At 36.8% G+C, this 20,126-nt stretch overlaps 1 protein-coding gene across 1 annotated transcript in view; it reads left to right on the top strand.

The window, feature by feature from the left end:
- Positions 1-20,126, top strand: part of ABI3BP (ABI family member 3 binding protein) — a 144,214-nt gene that overhangs the window by 62,887 nt on the left and 61,201 nt on the right. Inside the window, exons 12-18 of the mRNA XM_030468944.1 lie at positions 8,331-8,405; positions 10,380-10,445; positions 10,969-11,043; positions 15,742-15,807; positions 16,182-16,244; positions 17,038-17,103; positions 19,913-19,987. Coding sequence (XP_030324804.1) covers positions 8,331-8,405; positions 10,380-10,445; positions 10,969-11,043; positions 15,742-15,807; positions 16,182-16,244; positions 17,038-17,103; positions 19,913-19,987 — 486 coding nt within the window. The remainder of the gene's footprint in view (positions 1-8,330; positions 8,406-10,379; positions 10,446-10,968; positions 11,044-15,741; positions 15,808-16,181; positions 16,245-17,037; positions 17,104-19,912; positions 19,988-20,126) is intronic.

The following is a 20,126-nucleotide window of genomic DNA, read 5'->3' as shown; positions in this document are numbered from 1 at the left end:
AAGATTCAGACACTGGCTAATTGATCCTAAGAAAATTATGTGGTTTTCTTATTTCATAGTTGAGTTTAAAAGCTTGTTATTCAGCCAGGACCACTGACAGTTATCTAAAAGAAGAAAAAGAAATAGCAAAATGAAAGCCAGCTGGAAAGATTTCACTTCATTAGCATGCCAGTAGTGTAATGTCTGATGTATATATTTTTGGAAGAAATTAAATTTTGAAGGAAATCCGTTACTAAAGGGGAAATTGATTGCAACTGTCAGCCATTTATATCTGACAAAAGACACTTCATATGTTTCATGTGGTACAGTTCCTTCTTTGTCATCCTTTTTCCTTCTCCAGTTTTAGCACCAGGATATCCTTCTTCTTGATCATTGGAATTACAGACAAGATTTCCATGCAGTCCCAGTTTGCTAGTTTTTATTCTTAATTTGTTCTCCTTTTTTGAGCAGCCTTGTATTTCTCTTCTTTAACTCTGTATTAGTACTTCTTTTTGTGTGATTCTGCTAAGAATTTGGTCAGTGGTTGCATCTGGTCATGTGTCTGTCCATTAATGTTGTGGTTCTCAAGTCATGCTTAATTGCTTAGTGTACATTTGGGGGTCTACTTTTCTGCAGAGTATAACATGTTAAATATTACCAAGAGGTTTCTACAGCTCATAAAATAGTATGATGCTGTTCAATTGTGGTTCTTGCCACTTCAAAACAGTACAGCATGATTTTTAGTTTTATTTTCAAGTTTAGCATTACTTTCTTCACGCTGCTTCTATTCCTCAAACTTTCACAGCTTCGGAAATACCAGATACTGGTAAATTACAGTAATGTTATTTCAGAAGCATTGCTTTTTGTTTAGTTGTTTCATGCTGAAGAGTTCACTTCTACTTCAGTGTTGATGATTTCAGAGAATTATTTCATACTGCTTCCACTGAGTGTTGCCCAGTGGGTTGGTTTTTCAAGTCCTCTAACAGCAAACTAATTCCTAGCATCAGGCACAACACAAGTTTGAAGAAGAGTGCAATTAGATTACAGATCCTGAATAATGCAGTAGTGATCAAATGGGTCTGTCAAGAGAAGATTAAAATTTTGCAAGTCTTAAGACTGCACAGTCAAGTAAGATTTGGTACTTCTTAGTAATAAGGTTGTTTTCCTCCTTTCTGTCTGTTTTTCAATGTCAACATACATGTTGCTGTGATTCTAATATGTATTTTCTTAAAATAAAGTAAACACATCTCAGGTCAGACCCAGTTGTCAACTTTCTTTTATCTGTTGTGTGCAGGAATCTAACAGGACTCTTTAAAAAAAATTCAATGTTTGAATTTTTTTCCTCGTCAATCCATCAAATTTGTGCTCTTCCACTTTTTCTATCATGTGTTCTTCCAAGTGTGACAGCAGTTTCAAAATTTTTTATTTTCTATTTTCTGAGGTATCTCCTATTTGACCTGTCTTCTGATTGTGTAAGGAATTTTATCTATACTTTTATCAAACTCTCTCTTTTTTTAAAATAATACATTCTTATCCAAGTGAAGAGATTTTATAACAAACTTTTGATTTCACTGTTGTAATTTGCATATCTGTTCATGAATTTCTGGAGGGAAAAGTGAATCTCATTTTAGGTAATGCTTTTCTAAAAGTGTAGATATGAGATTCTGTCTGCAGTACTTTGAACCCCATCAGATTGACAACTTACTCCTGTAAATTAAGGAGATGCTTTTCCATTAGATATTCTTATAGCTTCTAGTTAAGAAAGCACAAAATATTTTTCTTCTAGTAGCTGGTTCGGTTATTGATGGAAATTCTTACTAAGTTCAACTGTATGCATTTTTTTCTTTTTTTTCCAAGGCATCTATTATTATAGCTCCAAAGTTGAGATTTTTAAGGATAATGAAGAAGAGAGTAATCAGAGCTAGTTCATGGTTTCTCAGATTAAAAATAAGTTATTCCTTTCCTGCTCTCAGTCTATGATCTGAAACTATTTGGTTAATGCTAGGAAATGGATTTTAGGATCTGACATTTATTGCAGCTGAAAGGCAGCTCTGAAACCTCATGACTGCCATTACTGTTTCCTAGGAGCAGTGTTCAGGCAGTGACTGCGCGTTTGGTCGTACAGAGTGACAAAAAAATGGATGTAGGATTTACCTGAAAGATAAATTATGCCTGAGAAACCACACTTTAAATACTGATTTCTTTGTATAGGATTAAAGTGATGCTTTCATATGCATAAAGAGACTGCCATTATATCTCAAGATAGTTTCCATCTCTGACCTTAGCTCCCCCAAGACCAGTCCTGGAGCCCACAGCTGTTCCTTCTCTGGAAACCACGAGGACAGTGATGGGTAAACAGCAATTCCATCATCATTTAGATAATTTTGGCAATGCTTAAATATGGAAAGCATTATTTTTACTTTCTTTTTTTAAAGGTTGACAGTCATTTATATAAATGATTAAAAAGTAGATACTTAATTTTTAAGCTCCTCAATGCCTCTTTGTAATGTTCTGCTTTGTAGACCTAGTTAGCTAAAAGTTTAACTCTTCGTCTTCTACATTAATTTGGCTAGGCCATCCTGATTTAAAAATTGAGTAAAAATATAACATGCAAAAACCCTGAATTGAATAAAGGCTTCAGTAATTTAAAACTCTGTACTGACACCGCTTTGAAAAAAAAATGTTTGTCTTTAATATCTGAAGACAGTTCTCTGGTTTAATCTTAGTCACTCAGAGACCAAAGCCGAAATCTACTTCTCCTTACCCTGCTAGCCAAAGACCAAGGAAGGGTAAATATAATCGTTTCTTTTTTTTATTTTCCCCTCCATCACTTGAAATAATTTTCCTCTGCTTTGAGCCATACCACTTTGCCTTGCAAACACATTTGCCATGCTAAAACAAAGTGCTTGAGTGAAGCAGTCATTCAGCCATTTTTCTGCTGATGGAGAGCCCTTTAGTTTCTAAGATTATTGTGTTCATTGCAACGACAAGACAGTTGCTTGCTGATTTGATCAGAGACACAAGACAGTGCCAAGGGGCAGATGTTGCCCTGAAAATGGACATTTTGGGGGCTGTGAAGCAGTGCTGCTCACACTGCTGTGAGAAGTCTGTGAGAATATCTCAAGATCACTTCCATGTCTGATTTTGGCAAACCAGAGACTTGCTACAGTCTGAGAGACTGGAATGTACCTTGTCTGCTTCACCAGAAACTACCACGACTGTGATGGGTAAAGAGCCAGTGATTCCCTTCCTGTGTTACTTACCTTGGCTGTGCTTTTCTCTGCAGCCAGGAGCCTGTTTGGATGTTTTGATGTCCTGAAAAGTGGATCCATGCTGCAGTTATGGCTCCTTCCAAGAAAGTGTTCCTTTTGTAGGCTTGCTGCTGCTTTTTCTGGGCTTCCACCTGTAGGGTGATTCTGTTCCCTTGGGCTCCCTGTGCCTGTTGAAAGACAGCATCCTGATGCTAAGGGCACTGATGCTGTGCCATGGCAACCTGCCCCAGGCAGGGCCTCCTCTCCTTGTTTGTAGCTCTGTCTTGATACCAACCATGCATCAAGAGCCTGCCTGAGGACCTGAAGGTGGTTTTTGTGTTTGATCTTAGCTACTCGAAGACCAAGGCTGAAGACCACCACTCCTTCCACCCTGACAACCCAGCAAACTGTGATGGGTAACTACCAAAAAAAAAAAAAAAAATCACCTTTTTTCATTTTCTCCACTCTCTCTCATTCCCCATCACACCTCCCACCCCAAACCACTCAGCATCCTCATCATCTTCCATGGAGAGTAAGCACACTTGTTGTTTCAGCTTGGCTTGCCAAAGCACTCAGTACACCTCCTCTTCTGCAGTCCTGTTGTGTGACTCCATGCTTATTCCATTGCTGAGAAACACTTTTTGCAGGGGCTGTGTGAGAGCTTGCATAGAGAATGAATGATTGCACCTTGCCTTCAGCTTCCACTCCCCTACTTTTTTGTGGTTTGCTTGTGGGCCTTCCTTCCTCTGACACACGGGACTACAACAGCATCTTTAAGAGGCCAATTCCATCTAGGCTGGCACAAGAGGACAGCACTGCAGCTCAGCTGCTCACCAGGGTTGCCTGATCCAGATGTTGCTGCAGCTCTTGGTTGTTTCACCACTGAGTTTCAAGGCTGCTGAATGTCACCTGCCCACACCTTTCCCTTGCCATCACCTGGGAGTGAGAATGCTCTGCTCTGTTGCTGCTTTTGTGGTCATGTTAGAGGTTTGAGAACAACGCTTCTTTGCAGCTTCTGGTGAATCACATCACGTGTCTACAAGGCTGAAAACACCGACAGCCTCTGTGGCCTGGCTGAGCTGCCAACCTTATCTGGTTCCCATATTTCTTGCAGATCTGGTAACAATGCCAGACAGGAATTCTCCCAAGAGATCCTGTTTTGCTGATAGCTGAACTGTTACTTCTCTTGAGCCTACACTGGGGTGAAGCATAAGCATGGAATGTCCATACACAGAATTCTGTATTTACTTAAGGCATTGGATATGGTACTTACGATAAAATAAAAAAACAACAGATTGGAAGACAATGCAAGGATCATCTCGTCCAAACTGGATAGGAACATAGTTTACATGCTGTGGCCCAGCACTTTTTCAAGCTGAGTCTTATAGGTGTGCAGTCTTGGGGAAAAATTCTTGATGACCAGGTGTGGAGATGTCTGTGGTGATACCTTGCTTCGTATTGGCAGCTGTATAACGCCTGGCAGTCCTGTGGCCTGGAAGTATTTTTGGTCCCATGGGGTTACAACAGCGTTATTTGAGCATGCTGGCAGGCCTACACCCTTGAAGTTCAAATTGGAAGTGTAACGAACCAAATTAAATGTCTTGCTATGTTCTGGTGGCCCTTTTGTCTGTAGCAGTATTGCTCTCTTATCAGCTGAGATATGTCATGCACTTCAGAGTCTTTTCCAGGGAAGTTACATTTCATGCCTTGCATTATTTAAAGGAATTTTCTTATCTTTCTTGTTTTTACAGTGGAGAAATCAGATACATGTAATCATAACAAAACATATGAATTTGGTTGGGCTAAGGATTTATCTTTCTCTTTCCCTGTCTGGTGATGTTGCCTGGATTCCTTTATACGTTCTTCTATTTTTACCAGTTTAAAAAATTGTATTTGTTTCAGTATTATCATCTTGTAAATTTGCTTTCCCTTTGTTTCCCATTGCCCAGCATTCTTGTGCTTTTCCAGTCTTATATTTCTACTAATCTCACGGGAATTCTTTCCATTCTTTTTCTCATGTTCCATTTTAATTTTTTCATCATATTGGTTTTACACGCATTTGCATATTAATTTCTTCCTTTTAAAATTATCTTATTTTGTACAATATACTTTTGTGTTTCTTCAGTTCTTTATTATTTGGACACTAAACCATTCAAGTCCATGCTAGCAGATCATGCTGTGGTGTGATGATGGTTCATGTATATTTTAAATAATGAGGCACATATTTTTTTGCAGCCTCACATGACTTTCTTCTTGTTATTTCCACTCCCCAAACATCTACATCTGCAAAAATGTCAGAGCGCAAGACTGGTAAATGTCATATTTTAAAATTTTCAATCCTTGCTCTTTCTTGATATTTAAGTAATACTACTGCAATGGTTGTTATATGTTCTCAATTTCAGTGTTGTCTATAGTGCTCTCTCATTTGTTCCTCAGGGCCTCAAGTTTTGGTAATAATTGTCAGTGTCCAGCAGTTCTAGTGTCAAGAGAGTGATCCTGATACAGTCTGGCTATTTCAGGGTAGTATCACATTACTAAAGGGTTGTGGGGGAGATAATGGGTCAGAATTTAGCAGATGAGAGGAAATCGTGAACCTTCGATGAATTTGGGGTTGTCGGTATAAATATGCTTTGGGGAGGGAATGTTTTGCTAACAGGCACTTTTAGGGAGATTTGGTGCTTGAAAATTGGTTTCCTGCTGTGACTTTATAAAGTATTCTCTAATGTAGCAAGACGAGCCACTTTTAGGGCACGGCGCTTCAAGGTCCAACTAGGTGTTCCAGCAGAGACTCACGAATAGTGGTCTGAGCCTATAGCCACAGGGTTGACTAGCCTGGCATGGTGCTGTTGCTCCAAGAGCAACTGACCTCTCTGCTGGCTTGCTCAGGAGTGAGCTGAGCCTGTGACTCAGGCCTCACCTTTTATTGGCCCCCTAATCCTGCTCATGCGCAGTAGGGGCCCACCCTAATCAGGCACAGGTGGGCTTAACACAAGCTCATGCCCACTGCCTGGCAATTAGTGGCACCTGGTTGCCTCATTTCACTACACTCTAATAGTCAAAAGACTGCTTCAGTACAGCATTTTAGCATTTAAAAATTTTTTGTAGTTATTTCTGCTAATAATTCATTATTTCTTCCTGTATATTTGTGGAGGCCATAGCTTTTTAGGCAGAATGTGCTGATTTGTATTTGAATATGAGATTTTTCCTAGAATATGGTAACAAAAAAACACAGAGGGTTGCTATGAGGCTGTCATCTCTGCTTCTTATTACGCTAGGATGATTTAAATAACTGATATTATATCAAATGATTTCTTTTTTCTGGGGTCTAAGTTCAAAATCATTTGTCTTGATTCTGCAGTATACTATGCTGAGACAACAAAGCAAACATATACAAAGTTGACTTCTGAATAAAAAATTAGTTGAAGCTTCTTCTTTATATGTTTACAAATGGTATAGAGTATTGTAAGGGTAATAATATAAAGCTTAGGTAACACAGCTTCTTGCATTTGTTGTTAGTGTGTTGGCTAAGTCCAGCTCAGTAAACATAGCTGCAGAAAATGTGTATTTATTAGCAGTGTCTTTGTGAGAGGCAATGTGATGTGAAATCCTACACATGAAAATGCCATATTACAGGAACTATTCAATCACCTTTCAAACCTGTGACATATGGCAACAGTGAAGTGGAATCGGGCAAATGAGCATTAATGTTTTTTGTTGTCTGGAAATGAGCTTATTATAGCATACACACACTACTCATGTTTTCTCTACTCTTAGTTCTTAAACTTTAGTCGGTTCTTTTAGTTTATGATCAAAGCTAAATTTAGAGGTCTTAGCTTATGTCTGTTGCAGAATTCACATTGAAGACAAATGTGATGCAGCTGTGTTAATTCTCCATAGGTGGTACTGACAGTTATCCTGCCTCTGCATGAATGAAATATTTTTTTTTCCTTTTAAAATTGAGAAATCTTATTTTATCTAAGGTCATTTCAGTCAAATCAAACTATCTTCATTAGATGGAAAACTTGTAGCAGCTAGTCAAGTGTGACTTTACTGCTCTCTGCAGCATGTTCTCCTCAAAAAACCATCACTTTCTGTCTTGATATAAAAGAATCAGGCTGCTTAGATTCTTATTTCTTGTCCTTCAACTTTAACCAGCCCTGAGTGTTCTTAAAAGGAAGAGAACTTACTCTTTGAGTTTTTCATGTACCACTGCCCATAGAAATAGATCATATTTATTTCATGCCATGATTTTTTTAACAAAAATGGTGGTCTTAGTAACCATAGAATGATATCTCATAGATTCTGATTTTTTTTCTTTAAAACATTGTCATAAAAACATAAGGATATTTTAAAGCCATTTTCCACCCAAGAATGGTCTTTCTCAAGAACCCTATTTACATCAAAGTAACTTTGAGGCAGATGTGAGAAAAATCCAGTCTTTGGGCGAAATATGAGTTTGATGACTATGTTAAGGAAAGTGATTTGATACCAACTGTGTGAAGCTGTCTGCTTCAGTATCTCAAGAGTTTTATTGATCTGTTAACTTCCCAGAGACCAGTTTTGATCAACTGATCTTTCTTACAGCAATAGATAAACAGCATATATTTGCACTGAAGTTTCTACTTTCTCATCACTGTCCTGGATAGTAAGACCAGAAGTCATAAACTTTAAACATGGCTCTCACATCACTTTTGCAATATGTTCATGTCAACTATTTCTCATTAGCAGTCAGAAAGCATTCAGTCCAGACTGAATAACTGAGGAACATATTTCTATATTAATATAAGCAGTTTTATGGGTGCTTAGTTCTGATTTGAATTTTTCTCTACCTAAGCTTTACAAAAGAATACAAATTCTTTGTCTTGGAATCGTAACAGAAATATAAATAGCACTGATCAGACTCATTTTATGTCTGTACCATAGGAGACATCAGCTTGGTTGTTCTGTCTTTCATCTCACAGCTGACTCTCAGGCTTTCTATTGCCTTGACTTTTATTTGTATTGTTTCCTTTTACAGAGCAGCTTCTGCAAGCTATGTACTGGGGTATTTTAGTGGCTTCGATGCCACTTCATCTTTTAAAACTTGGATTCTCTTTTCAGCTCCTGGGGAAAAGCAGCATATTTCTCCAAGATCCACAATGTCAGCTATTCCAGAAATGTCACCAACAAAACCTGGTAAAGACATTTCTTGAAAATGTAATTTTATTAGTATTAGGAATTCTCAGAAGTGTCCTTATATTTTTTTAATGGTAATTCTAATTTCTTACATTTCTAATTTTCTTACATTTCTTTATTTTGGAGTTAATATTATGACAGGAAGAAGGTGGTATATTTCTCCATTTGGGATAACAACATTCAATAGTAGGCTTTTAAGATTATAATAGCACAGCTGCAGCACTGCAGCTACCTTTTTTTTCTTTTTTTTTTTTTTTTTTTTTTTTCTTTCTCTATTTTTCTTTTAGTTTTCTTTTTTTTTCTTTTCTTCTTTTATTTCATTTTCTTTTCCTTCATTTTTTCTTTTCTTTTTCCTTTCTCTTTCTTTTTTTTTCTCTTTTTCTTTTCTTTTCTTTTCTTTTCTTTTCTTTTCTTTTCTTTTCTTTTCTTTTTTCTCTTTTTTTCCTTTTTTTAAAATATATAATTTTTCTGGAAGCTTTAAGGACAGAAGTAACTCAGATTATTATTGTTCATTAGTTTCTTGGTTGAATATTGGTTTACTCATACAGCAATCCCTGATTTACACTGATGTTTATCCTGCCTGATTCTTTGAAATTAGTATAATTACACAAGTAATTATACAGCCACAAGTTAACAGATATTTTAAATAAATAAACAGCAATATTTTGCCACTCATAGTACTCTAGTTTAGTGAAGGAACTTCCCTAAAATATTTTCTTTCCAAATTATAGTTGGAGAAAAATTTATGATAGGGTTGAGAGGTTCAAGCTGAATATGATTTTTTTTTCTTTTTTTTAACACTAGTTGTTTAAATACCTCTAAAGCTTGTTATATTTGACTCAAATAAAGTGTAACTGGGCTAACTGTTACAATATTTTCTTGATGTATAGTATGATAATTACTGAGACAAGCACCAGTATATTTTCTCTTATTGTCTTCTGGTTGTGAAAACTTACTTTTCAGCTTCTTCTAGATCAGATATTCAGATAAATGATAAAGCCTCTCAGCAGTTCATATTTTACAGAAAAAGTATATAGTATGATTAGGTTAATATTCATGACTGACGTTTTTCCTGCCTGTGAATGGAATGGTTTCTTTCTTTCATAAGATGAAAATTTTATACTGCTTCATGGCTGTCTAACTTTGTTTCCCCTTTGAATGTTCATTAGATGGACCTTTTTTTCAGCATCTAGCATAGGGGATGCCCCTGCCAACCACAATTATACTGCATTTCACTGATTCTGTGATACTGCTTTAGGTAGATACCAGATACTTTCGCTACTCAGTGAATCATTCCCACAATAATTTAAAAATGCAGGCTAGCTGGATTTATTTTTTTATCCCATGCTGCATCAGGTGTATTTATAAACTAAATGATAATGTGTCTAACTTTCCTGTTTGGTAGTGAGATTTTGTGTGCAGAAAAAACAATGCTTCTTGTAACCTGAGCTGTTAATTTACTCTGTTTTTGCTTTAAGAGGTCAGTTACATGTTTTTTTCCATGCCTATATTTTCCAACTTGTGTGCATAAAATGATGTTTTTAAATTGAATTATCCCTGATTCCTCACTGAAAGCCTATTTTTTAATCTGAAGGCATGATGTATCAAAAGAACATTAGGTGTTTCCAGCTTCTCATTTAAATCTTATCTGATCCAAATTATTATTATCCAAATTTATCAGTACAGGAAAAGGGGTTTGCTGTCAGCTGTTGCTATTAGATAGAATTTAAGATAGATGCAAAAAACTGGCCTTTTAGTAAATGCCTCAAAATGAGATGTTATGAATCTCCTAAAAAACAACCCCACAAGACAAAGAATAGAGTAAGCTACTGTGAATACCAATTAAAAGTGTGTATACAAGAAATCTAAAAAACAGTGTAGACCTTTCAGACTTGCTAATAAAGGGCCAAAGATCACCTTACCAAAAGACTGTTCTCACTGACTGTTTCAAGGTTGTTTTCATATTTGTCTCAGCTACCCAGGCACCAGGTATAAAATTCACATCCCCTACCTCTATGGAAACCCAAGGAAGCGTGATAGGTAAATAACATATAAATCCATGAGCTTTTCCATCCCTTGACATCACTTGGCTGTGGACATCATGCACACACATTGCTTTGAAGACTACTTGATGCAAGGCTTTTGTTTTTTTCCACCTCGTTTTTCCTCCCTTGGCCATTTCTGCATAATCAAATCTGAAAAATAAAGTATAGCACTGACTAAATAACAGTCTACAGAAAGAACTCTACTAACATATGTTGACTTTATTTTTTTTGCTGGTAGTTGTGATTTTTCTTTGAAAAAATACCTTAAAAAAAAAAAAAAAGAAAGAAAAAAAATCCAGTGAGAAGAATTCTGCCTGGCATGAGACACCAGAATCAAACCTATTTTATTTCACACCAGTTTCAGTGTTTACGTAACACTTCATTTCACAGCTGATCTCTAAAGCTGCTTCCATCTTGCTTGATCTCACATCAGTGTTGTCCTAAACTGCCCAACAACTGCTGTCCAAATACTGTGGCTCTGAAGTCACTTCTCATTTGAAGTCCATATTTTCTTTCAGCTATTGATGAAAAGCAGCACATTTCTTCAAGATCTGAAACATCTGGCATCCAAGAAATGCCATCAACTCTACACGGTAATGTGATTTTAAATAGAAATCCTCACAGAGATTTCATCATACTTCTTGGTATATTGGTAGTTAAATTTAACAAGAATCAGAATATCTACACAACTGGCAAAATTTATTTGCTGTCCCAAATACCAGACCAACCTAGATTTTTTTTTATGATGCTTTAAAACTGTAAATACTGTCTTGTGATTTTGGTCTACATTCCTAATATAATTACAACTATGTATTGCTGTGCTTAATGATAATAGGCTTAGCATGTCTTACTATAGTGTTCTAAGTTTCAATGCTGGAGATGGGTAAAAGTGAAAGTTAATCTAAGTTTTGTCTAAATCCCTGAATGGAACCGTTCTAATGGTTGAAAATGTTGAGTAAGTCCCATAGAAATTACAGGATCAATAGCAATGAATACATAAGTTTATAAGAGATATTGCTGTGTTGCTTGAGTACATTTTAAACTAAATTACACATTATAATTAAAGAAACCTTGCGACAAAATACTCTTCATCTGGTGCTTCCCTAGTTAATGTGATGCTTTCAAACACCTTTGAAGCCTGTCATACCAAACTTCAGTAAAGTCAAAATGATTGGATTATGGTATTTTGTTGACATTTAAATAATTTACAATTATTAATCTCTAATAATATAAAGTTTATTGTTTTCCTGCTCTTCTATTTCAGCTTTTTTTCTTTATGATTCTTCTACTTCCTTACAAAATGGCAGTGAACAAATGCAGTTTTAGCAGTGCTCAAGCTTCTGCTTGTTTTACCGCCCCTGCATAAAGAAATATTTAATTTCCTTTCAATAATGACAATTCCATCCCAAGTCTATTTCGTGTTTTTGCCAGAACTCCCTTGCAGTAAAAAGTAGACTAAAAGGATATTTGTCAGGAAATTTTTAGTAGCTGTCCAACTGTCTGTAATTGCAATTTAATGGCAAAGCTTGTAGATTCCAACTAAAAACTCTTGAAATCAAGAAATGGAGATGAGTTAAGTTTTATGGATTTATTATTCAGAGCTATTAGTATTTATCATCCATGCATCTTCCATACTGAGGAATAATTTAAGATCAAGTGTCTTAATAGGAAATTTCATTACTATTATATATATATATATAAGCACATCCAAGTTCAAATCTTTCTATATAAAGGAAGTTACACTGCACTCTTCAAATCAGAGAGATGAATTTCCCAGCATAATGTTGTGGAGAATAATGTCTGATCTGAACTGAAATTCAACATAAACATTTTGATGCAAAGATAAGTCGTGGGTTACAAAGTGTTAAAAATGTGATTAAATGTGCTGACGTCTAATTAATATATTGTTGGCATAGGCTGGGTATGAGATGAGAAGCATTATCATGCACAGTTGTTTGTATTTAAAGGACAGCCTTGAAATAGCCTAAGGAATTTGGGTTTAGTTTTGCATGTGCATGCTGAGGAGGGGAGAAAGGGAGAGAGGAAGAATAGAATGATCTTTCAACTAAAGGAAGTGAGAAAGCCCAGCCACACAATGAGGACTGCAGTGAAATACTTCTTAGCATGTTATTAACCTGCATGCGGATCTCTTAGTGATCTTAATTGATCTCTTAAAAAAAAAACTGTGCTAAGCTGGTTGTTTGTTCATTAGTTGTTCTTAGCAAATATGTAGTTGCCAAGGTTCTGCAAGCCTGTTTGAAGTCTTCCTCATTTCTTGAAGGCTGATTAATTACTTCACATTTATTGTGTTTTATGGAGCTACACGACCCACAAAATTAGTGTAGTTATTCAGGTAATGAACAATACTTCCAACCCAGACTTGATTTCTCCCATTAAAACTGGTGTTACAATTTGTGTAGATACTGCCTGTTTCAACATGACTTACAGAGCTGGTTTAGCTACACAGGGACTAGTCTTGAAGTCTATATTTCATCCTTTTTGGAAAGTGACAAACAGTGATAGGTAAGCAATCCATTTTAGTTTTCATCTGTGAAAATCTTCTGTGAACACCTTGGTATGTTTGCTTCTAATGCTAAGTGGCAAGTCTTCTGTTAAAGAACAGTTTTATGTTAATCAGTTATTCAGCAGCAGCTACAAAGCATACTTGGTACAAAGTGCTAAAGGCTTAGTCTTTTGCACCAGCCTCTAGCAATTTCGTTTTTCTGCTGGTGTAATTTAAACTCCAGAAAGTGTAAAATAAGAAGATTCTTAGGAGTTCTGTCTAGCATCAGATATTGGGTCCTGTTGCCACTATATTGGGCTCTATGTATTCCATAATACAGAGGTGACTTCTAAGCACTCAGTATCTTGCTTGTGTTTGTGGCTACATCTTGAACAACACAATTTGTGCTGGGTAGTGTGTTGTGTTATGCCACCAACAGCAAGATTCCCTATCATTTTAAATCCAGATTTTCTTTTCAGCTCTTAATGAAACACAGATAGTTTCACAATTCTATGTCTAAAGCATCTGGAGTTCTGGAAATACCATCAATCCAATCTGGTACTGACATTTCTTGCAAACTGAATTCTCTTGACAGTGAGAAATTGCCAGAAGAGTTCCCGCTGTGCTTATGGTGAAATATTGGTTTAATTTTCCATTGGGGATAATAATGCAGATAAAAATTCTGCATTGGGTTTTAATTTTATTTAAGGCAATATATGTGATGCTTACAATGCTGGATTATGGTTTGTGGTGTGGTTTTTTTAATTACTATTTTGCTTTCGTAATACTAATTGCCACTATTACCATTAATTGCTATTGAGCAATTATGTATTACTTAATGTAATAGAAATTTACAGTACACTGTTCTAGGCACTTCTGTACCTGTGAAATACCATTAGGCTGGCAATTAAACTTTATCTTTGCCATTATGTGCAGGGTATCCTGATACAGCTAAGTACTGTAATACTTAAATGCTTTTTTAGCTTTATATTTACTTAGTAATTGCTGTAGTGAAGTTTTGTGTGTTTTGGTATGTAAGACATTTTTCTGGTGAGTTACATTCTTAGGACGTGTGTGAAGTGTCCAGGGAACTTTCCTTGTAGATTTCTTTTCTGTTGATTATGTTATTCATGGTTTTAAAACTACTGAAAAGCTGATCAAGTTGTATATATTGCAGTGGGGTACAATATGCAAGTATATTTTTCATGAAAGGGGATTCTTAAGGGTGATGAAAGATGGCACAGTGAGCATTGCAGACCCATGTTCAGGGGTTATTTTAATAGCTAATGAGTTGGTAGTCTAGATCTCTTTCTTTTATTCTTCTAGACCTGTTTATTTGGGGAGATAAAAGGTTCAACAGCCTTCTGCATGTAGCCCAAAACGTCGAGCCCGTCGTATTTTCCTTCCTCTACAGGACAAACCTAATGCTGTACACAGGAAAACTGTTTTTTTTTCTGCTGGTATACTCAAAAATTTGCCCTCTACTTCAGATCCTTATATATTTTCAAATGTTCTATAGTGCAACCTTTCATAGTAATGAGTAGGTTAATACATTTTATATTTGCCATCTTACCGGCTGTGTTTAACTGTTCTTCAACTCAGTTCCAGTAAAGGTGCAAACACTGCCTAGGTAGTTCAGAAAACAGATTTGTAGAGCTTTTCTTATTCCCATTTTTCAGCAAGCAGAATGAAGACAGAGACGACATTAAATAGCCCAGAGCCACAGAGAAATGTGTAGTAAAATGGATCACTGAAAGGGAGAAATTTCTGAAACTTTTCCACTCCATACCACTGTCAATCAGCTCTACAGGCTTTTATTACATTTGCAAAGGATTTGTTTGCTTAGGCTGCAGGAATCTAACAGGATTCTTTAAAAAAACATTCAATGTTTGAATTTTTTTCCTTGTCAATCCATCAAATTTGTGCTCTTCCACTTTTTCTATCATGTGTTCTTCCAAGTGTGACAGCGGTTTCAGAATTTTTAATTTTCCATTTTCTGAGGTATCTCCTATTTGACCTGTCTTCTGCTTGTGTTAAGAATTTGATCTACGCTTTTATCAAACTCTCTCTTTTTTTAAAGTAATACATTCTTATCCAAGTAAAGAGATTTTTATAATGATCTTTTCATTTCATTGCTGTAATTTGCATATCTGTTCATGAATTTCTGGGAGAAAAAGTGACTCTCATTTTGGCTTCTACTTTTCTAAAAGTGTAGATATGAGATTCTGTCTGCAGTATTTTGAACCCCATCAGATTGAAAACTTACTCCTGTAAATTAAGGAGATTCTTTTCCATTGGATATTCTTATAGCTTCTAGTTAAGAAAGCACAAAATATTTTTGTTCTAGCAGTTGGTACAGTTATTGATGGAATGTTTTATTAAGTTAAACTGTATGCATTTTTTCTGAAGAGAAACTACTGTTCCTTTTTTTTTTCTTTTTCAAATTAAAAATAAGTTATTCCTTTCCTGCTCTCAGTCTATGATCTGAAACTATTTGGTTAATGCTAGGAAATGGATTTTAGGATCTGACATTTATTGCAGCTGAAAGGCAGCTCTGAAACCTCATGACTGCCATTACTGTTTCCTAGGAGCAGTGTTCAGGCAGTGACTGCGTGTTTGGTCGTACAGAGTGACAAAAAAATGGATGTAGGATTTACCTGAAAGATAAATTATGCCTGAGAAACCACACTTTAAATACTGATTTCTTTGTATAGGATTAAAGTGATGCTTTCATATGCATAAAGAGACTGCCATTATATCTCAAGATAGTTTCCATCTCTGATCTTAGCTCCCCCAAGACCAGTCCTGGAGCCCACAGCTGTTCCTTCTCTGGAAACCACGAGGACAGTGATGGGTAAACAGCAATTCCATCATCATTTAGATAATTTTGGCAATGCTTAAATATGGAAAGCATTATTTTTACTTTCTTTTTTTAAAGGTTGACAGTCATTTATATAAATGATTAAAAAGTAGATACTTAATTTTTAAGCTCCTCAATGCCTCTTTGTAATGTTCTGCTTTGTAGACCTAGTTAGCTAAAAGTTTAACTCTTCGTCTTCTACATTAATTTAGCTAGGCCATCCTGATTTAAAAATTGAGTAAAAATATAACATGCAAAAACCCTGAATTGAATAAAGGCTTCAGTAATTTAAAACTCTGTACTGACACCGCTTTGAAAAAAAATGTTTGTCTTTAATATCTGAAGACAGTTCTCTGGTTTAATCTTAGTCACTCAGAGACCAAAGCCGAAATCTACTTCTCCTTACCCTGCTAGCCAAAGACCAAGGAAGGGTAAATATAATCTTTTCATTTTTTTATTTTCCCCTTCATCACTTGAAATAATTTTCATCTGCTTTGAGCCATACCACTTTGCCTTGCAAACACATTTGCCATGCTAAAACAAGGTGCTTTAGTGAAGAATTCAGCCATTTTTCTGCTTAAAAAGTGCAGAGTAGCCCTTTAGCTTCTGAATTTCTAAGATTATTGTGTTAGTTGCCACCACAGCACGATGGTTTCTTGCTGATTTGATCACAGACACAAGACAGTGTGGGGGGCTATGAAGCAGTGCTGCTCACACTGTTGTGACAAGGCTGTGGGAATATCTCAAGATCACTTCCATGCCTGATTGTGGCAAGCCAGAGACGTGTTACAGTCTGAGAGACTGGAATGTACCTTGTCTGCTTCACCAGAAACTACCACGACTGTGATGGGTAAAGAGCCAGTGATTCCCTTCCTGTGTTACTTACCTTGGCTGTGCTTTTCTCTGCAGCCAGGAGCCTGTTTGGATGTTTTGATGTCCTGAAAAGTGGATCCATGCTGCAGTTATGGCTCCTTCCAAGAAAGTGTTCCTTTTGTAGGCTTGCTGCTGCTTTTTCTGGGCTTCCACCTGTAGGGTGATTCTGTTCCCTTGGGCTCCCTGTGCCTGTTGAAAGACAGCATCCTGATGCTAAGGGCACTGATGCTGTGCCATGGCAACCTGCCCCAGGCAGGGCCTCCTCTCCTTGTTTGTAGCTCTGTCTTGATACCAACCATGCATCAAGAGCCTGCCTGAGGACCTGAAGGTGGTTTTTGTGTTTGATCTTAGCTACTCGAAGACCAAGGCTGAAGACCACCACTCCTTCCACCCTGACAACCCAGCAAACTGTGATGGGTAACTACCAAAAAAAAAAAAATCACCTTTTTTCATTTTCTCCACTCTCTCTCATTCCCCATCACACCTCCCACCCCAAACCACTCAGCATCCTCATCATCTTCCATGGAGAGTAAGCACACTTGTTGTTTCAGCTTGGCTTGCCAAAGCACTCAGTACACCTCCTCTTCTGCAGTCCTGTTGTGTGACTCCATGCTTATTCCATTGCTGAGAAACACTTTTTGCAGGGGCTGTGTGAGAGCTTGCATAGAGAATGAATGATTGCACCTTGCCTTCAGCTTCCACTCCCCTACTTTTTTGTGGTTTGCTTGTGGGCCTTCCTTCCTCTGACACACGGGACTACAACAGCATCTTTAAGAGGCCAATTCCATCTAGGCTGGCACAAGAGGACAGCACTGCAGCTCAGCTGCTCACCAGGGTTGCCTGGTCCAGATGTTGCTGCAGCTCTTGGTTGTTTCACCACTGAGTTTCAAGGCTGCTGAATGTCACCTGCCCACACCTTTCCCTTGCCATCACCTGGGAGTGAGAATGCTCTGCTCTGTTGCTGCTTTTGTGGTCATGTTAGGGGTTTGAGAACAACGCTTCTTTGCAGCTTTTGGTGAATCCCAACACGTGTCTACAAGGCTGAAAACACGGACAGCCTCTGTGGCCTGGCTGAGCTGCCAACCTTATCTGGTTCCCATATTTCTTGCAGATCTGGTAACAATGCCAGACAGGAATTCTCCCAAGAGATCCTGTTTTGCTGATAGCTGAACTGTTACTTCTCTTGAGCCTACACTGGGGTGAAGCATAAGTGCGATGGTGAAATGTTCACACACGAAATTCCGTATTTATTTAAGGCGCTGGGTATGGCACTTAGCAAGAATGTGTGGAGATATTTGTGGATACTTTTCATCCCACTGTCAGTTGTACAAGGCCAGTCCTGTGGCCTTGCAGTATTCTTGGTCCCATGAGGTAACAACAGCATTATGTCAGCAGGATGGTAAGCTTACAGACCTGAATCTGATTGCTAGTTAAAAGCATAATGAACCATACTAACATATGCTTCCCATTTAGATGCAATTGAATTTAGCTTGCCACACGTGCTGACCATGATTCTTGGTGTAATGGTCTAAATGCTGGAAACTGATTCTGTAGTGTGCTTTTGTGGCACTTGAATAATCTTTTCTTTTTTGTTAGCTGAGTGTCTGGCCCTGAGTGCCAGGGTATTTTCCAGTGATGCTGCAGTTCTTGCCTGTATTACTTCTCTCAAAATCTTTCCACCTTCTCTTTTGCAAGAAAATGCTTTCTTTGTATTGAAAATTGTATATCTCTGTTCTGTTATCACTATTTTTTTACTAATGTTTTCCCACTGAATATATAACATCTTACCTTGCAAGTTATAACAAAATCTTTTTTTTTTTGCCTTTATCCTCTTTTTTCAATGTTCATGTTCTTTTTTCATATTTTTCTATCATACTGTCTGATGTCTTTGAATATTTCTTCATAATTCTTGCAACAGCTTCTTCATCATTTGCATCAGCAGAGCTTCTTTATCACTCATTCACATTAGAAAATCTATTCCATGTGCATTTCAGATTTTTTCTACTTTCTGAAGTTTTTACTTCCTTAGTAATGAGTTGAAACCTGTTCAATCTGTAGTTTTAGATGATGCCAAAAATAATTTTTGTTTTAGCTTCACTGGACTCTCTTTATATAACTTCCCTGTCCCAAATATCTGCATAGGCAGAAATATCAAAAATAGAAATGGGTGTATTGTGTTTATGGTACTTCCATAACTTAGGATTTGTTTTTGTGTCAAGGACATTAAAGTTGCAGGCTGTGTGCTCTGATTTCTTGGTGAATTGCGAGTTTCTGAAAAGTAATTGTGTCTGTGGTGTTTTGTGGTTAGACTCTGTTACTATAGAATGACATTCTGTGACATAGGATCAAATGAATAAAACAACAAGTAAACCAGGAGTCAAAATTGTTTTGGGTGATTTTAATATGTTAGCTATAAGGATCACTAGCTAGGTTGAGTCATTACCAATTATGAAAGAATATTCTTGATTAGGACATTTTACCCTATTGTTAGTTTTACCATACAAATTATTTTGCAGTTCTTCTGCACTGCTAAGTATTTTTTTCATGTTATGTTCTCATTTCACCTCATATTTCTTTTTACTGGGGTCATAAGAAAAGATGAAAAAAAAAAAAAAGATGAAATTTGCATTCATAGCCAAGATAGGAATGTGTGAATGACAAGAAGGAAAGTTATTCCAAATCTGGCAGTAAATACTTCAATATTATTGTTTTGAATTTTCTGCCACACCTTCTGGCTCTTCACTATGTCACAGAAGTTGTGTTAATTTATGTTATGTCAATTATATAAAATATCACAATTTAAATGAAAAATTACAGAATGTGTAGTATATTAAAACCTATACCTCAAAATACTGGCATCTGTTAAGCCAAAACACACAAAGTGCTGGCAATAGAAATACCTGGCTGTGGAAATTCATGTTAGTGGGTATTTTATGTACCTCTCTTTCTACAGGTACACAGATCACTTGACCCCTGCTGATATGTCTGGTTTTACAGGGACGGCAGTTTCTACTACGTTGTATCTATTAGGTGCATGTGACTCTTTCAAAACTTTAAGGTTTTGTTCATTTCTTTTCAATTTGTGAATCCCATGAAACTGTATTGTAGTGTGATTGGCATCTTTCAAAGCAGCGTGAAGCAATCTTACTTTTTCTGAGCTAACCTCCGTCCCTATTTCTACACCAATGTGAATCTATCTCTCAAGGTTATTTGCATTTCTCTGCAGTTACAAGTTCAGCTGACCTGGAAAAATCTGTGCCTCTGCTTCCCAGAATACCTCATGTGCTAACAACAACTATGGGTAATAGTAGTCCACTAGATTTACAGTTAAACCATTTCCTGTGTATTGCAATTTTGGAAATCCTATTTATCCTGGATATTTTGGTCATCAGCCTGACTTGTCTTTCTCTTGACTCATGATCATCAGTGTAGACAGGCAA

The sequence above is a fragment of the Calypte anna genome, chromosome 1 (assembly GCF_003957555.1).
Source record: "Calypte anna isolate BGI_N300 chromosome 1, bCalAnn1_v1.p, whole genome shotgun sequence".
NCBI classification, from domain to species: domain Eukaryota; kingdom Metazoa; phylum Chordata; class Aves; order Apodiformes; family Trochilidae; genus Calypte; species Calypte anna.
The sequence above is the reverse complement of the archived record's forward strand: the minus strand, read 5'-3'. Positions and strand labels throughout refer to the sequence as shown.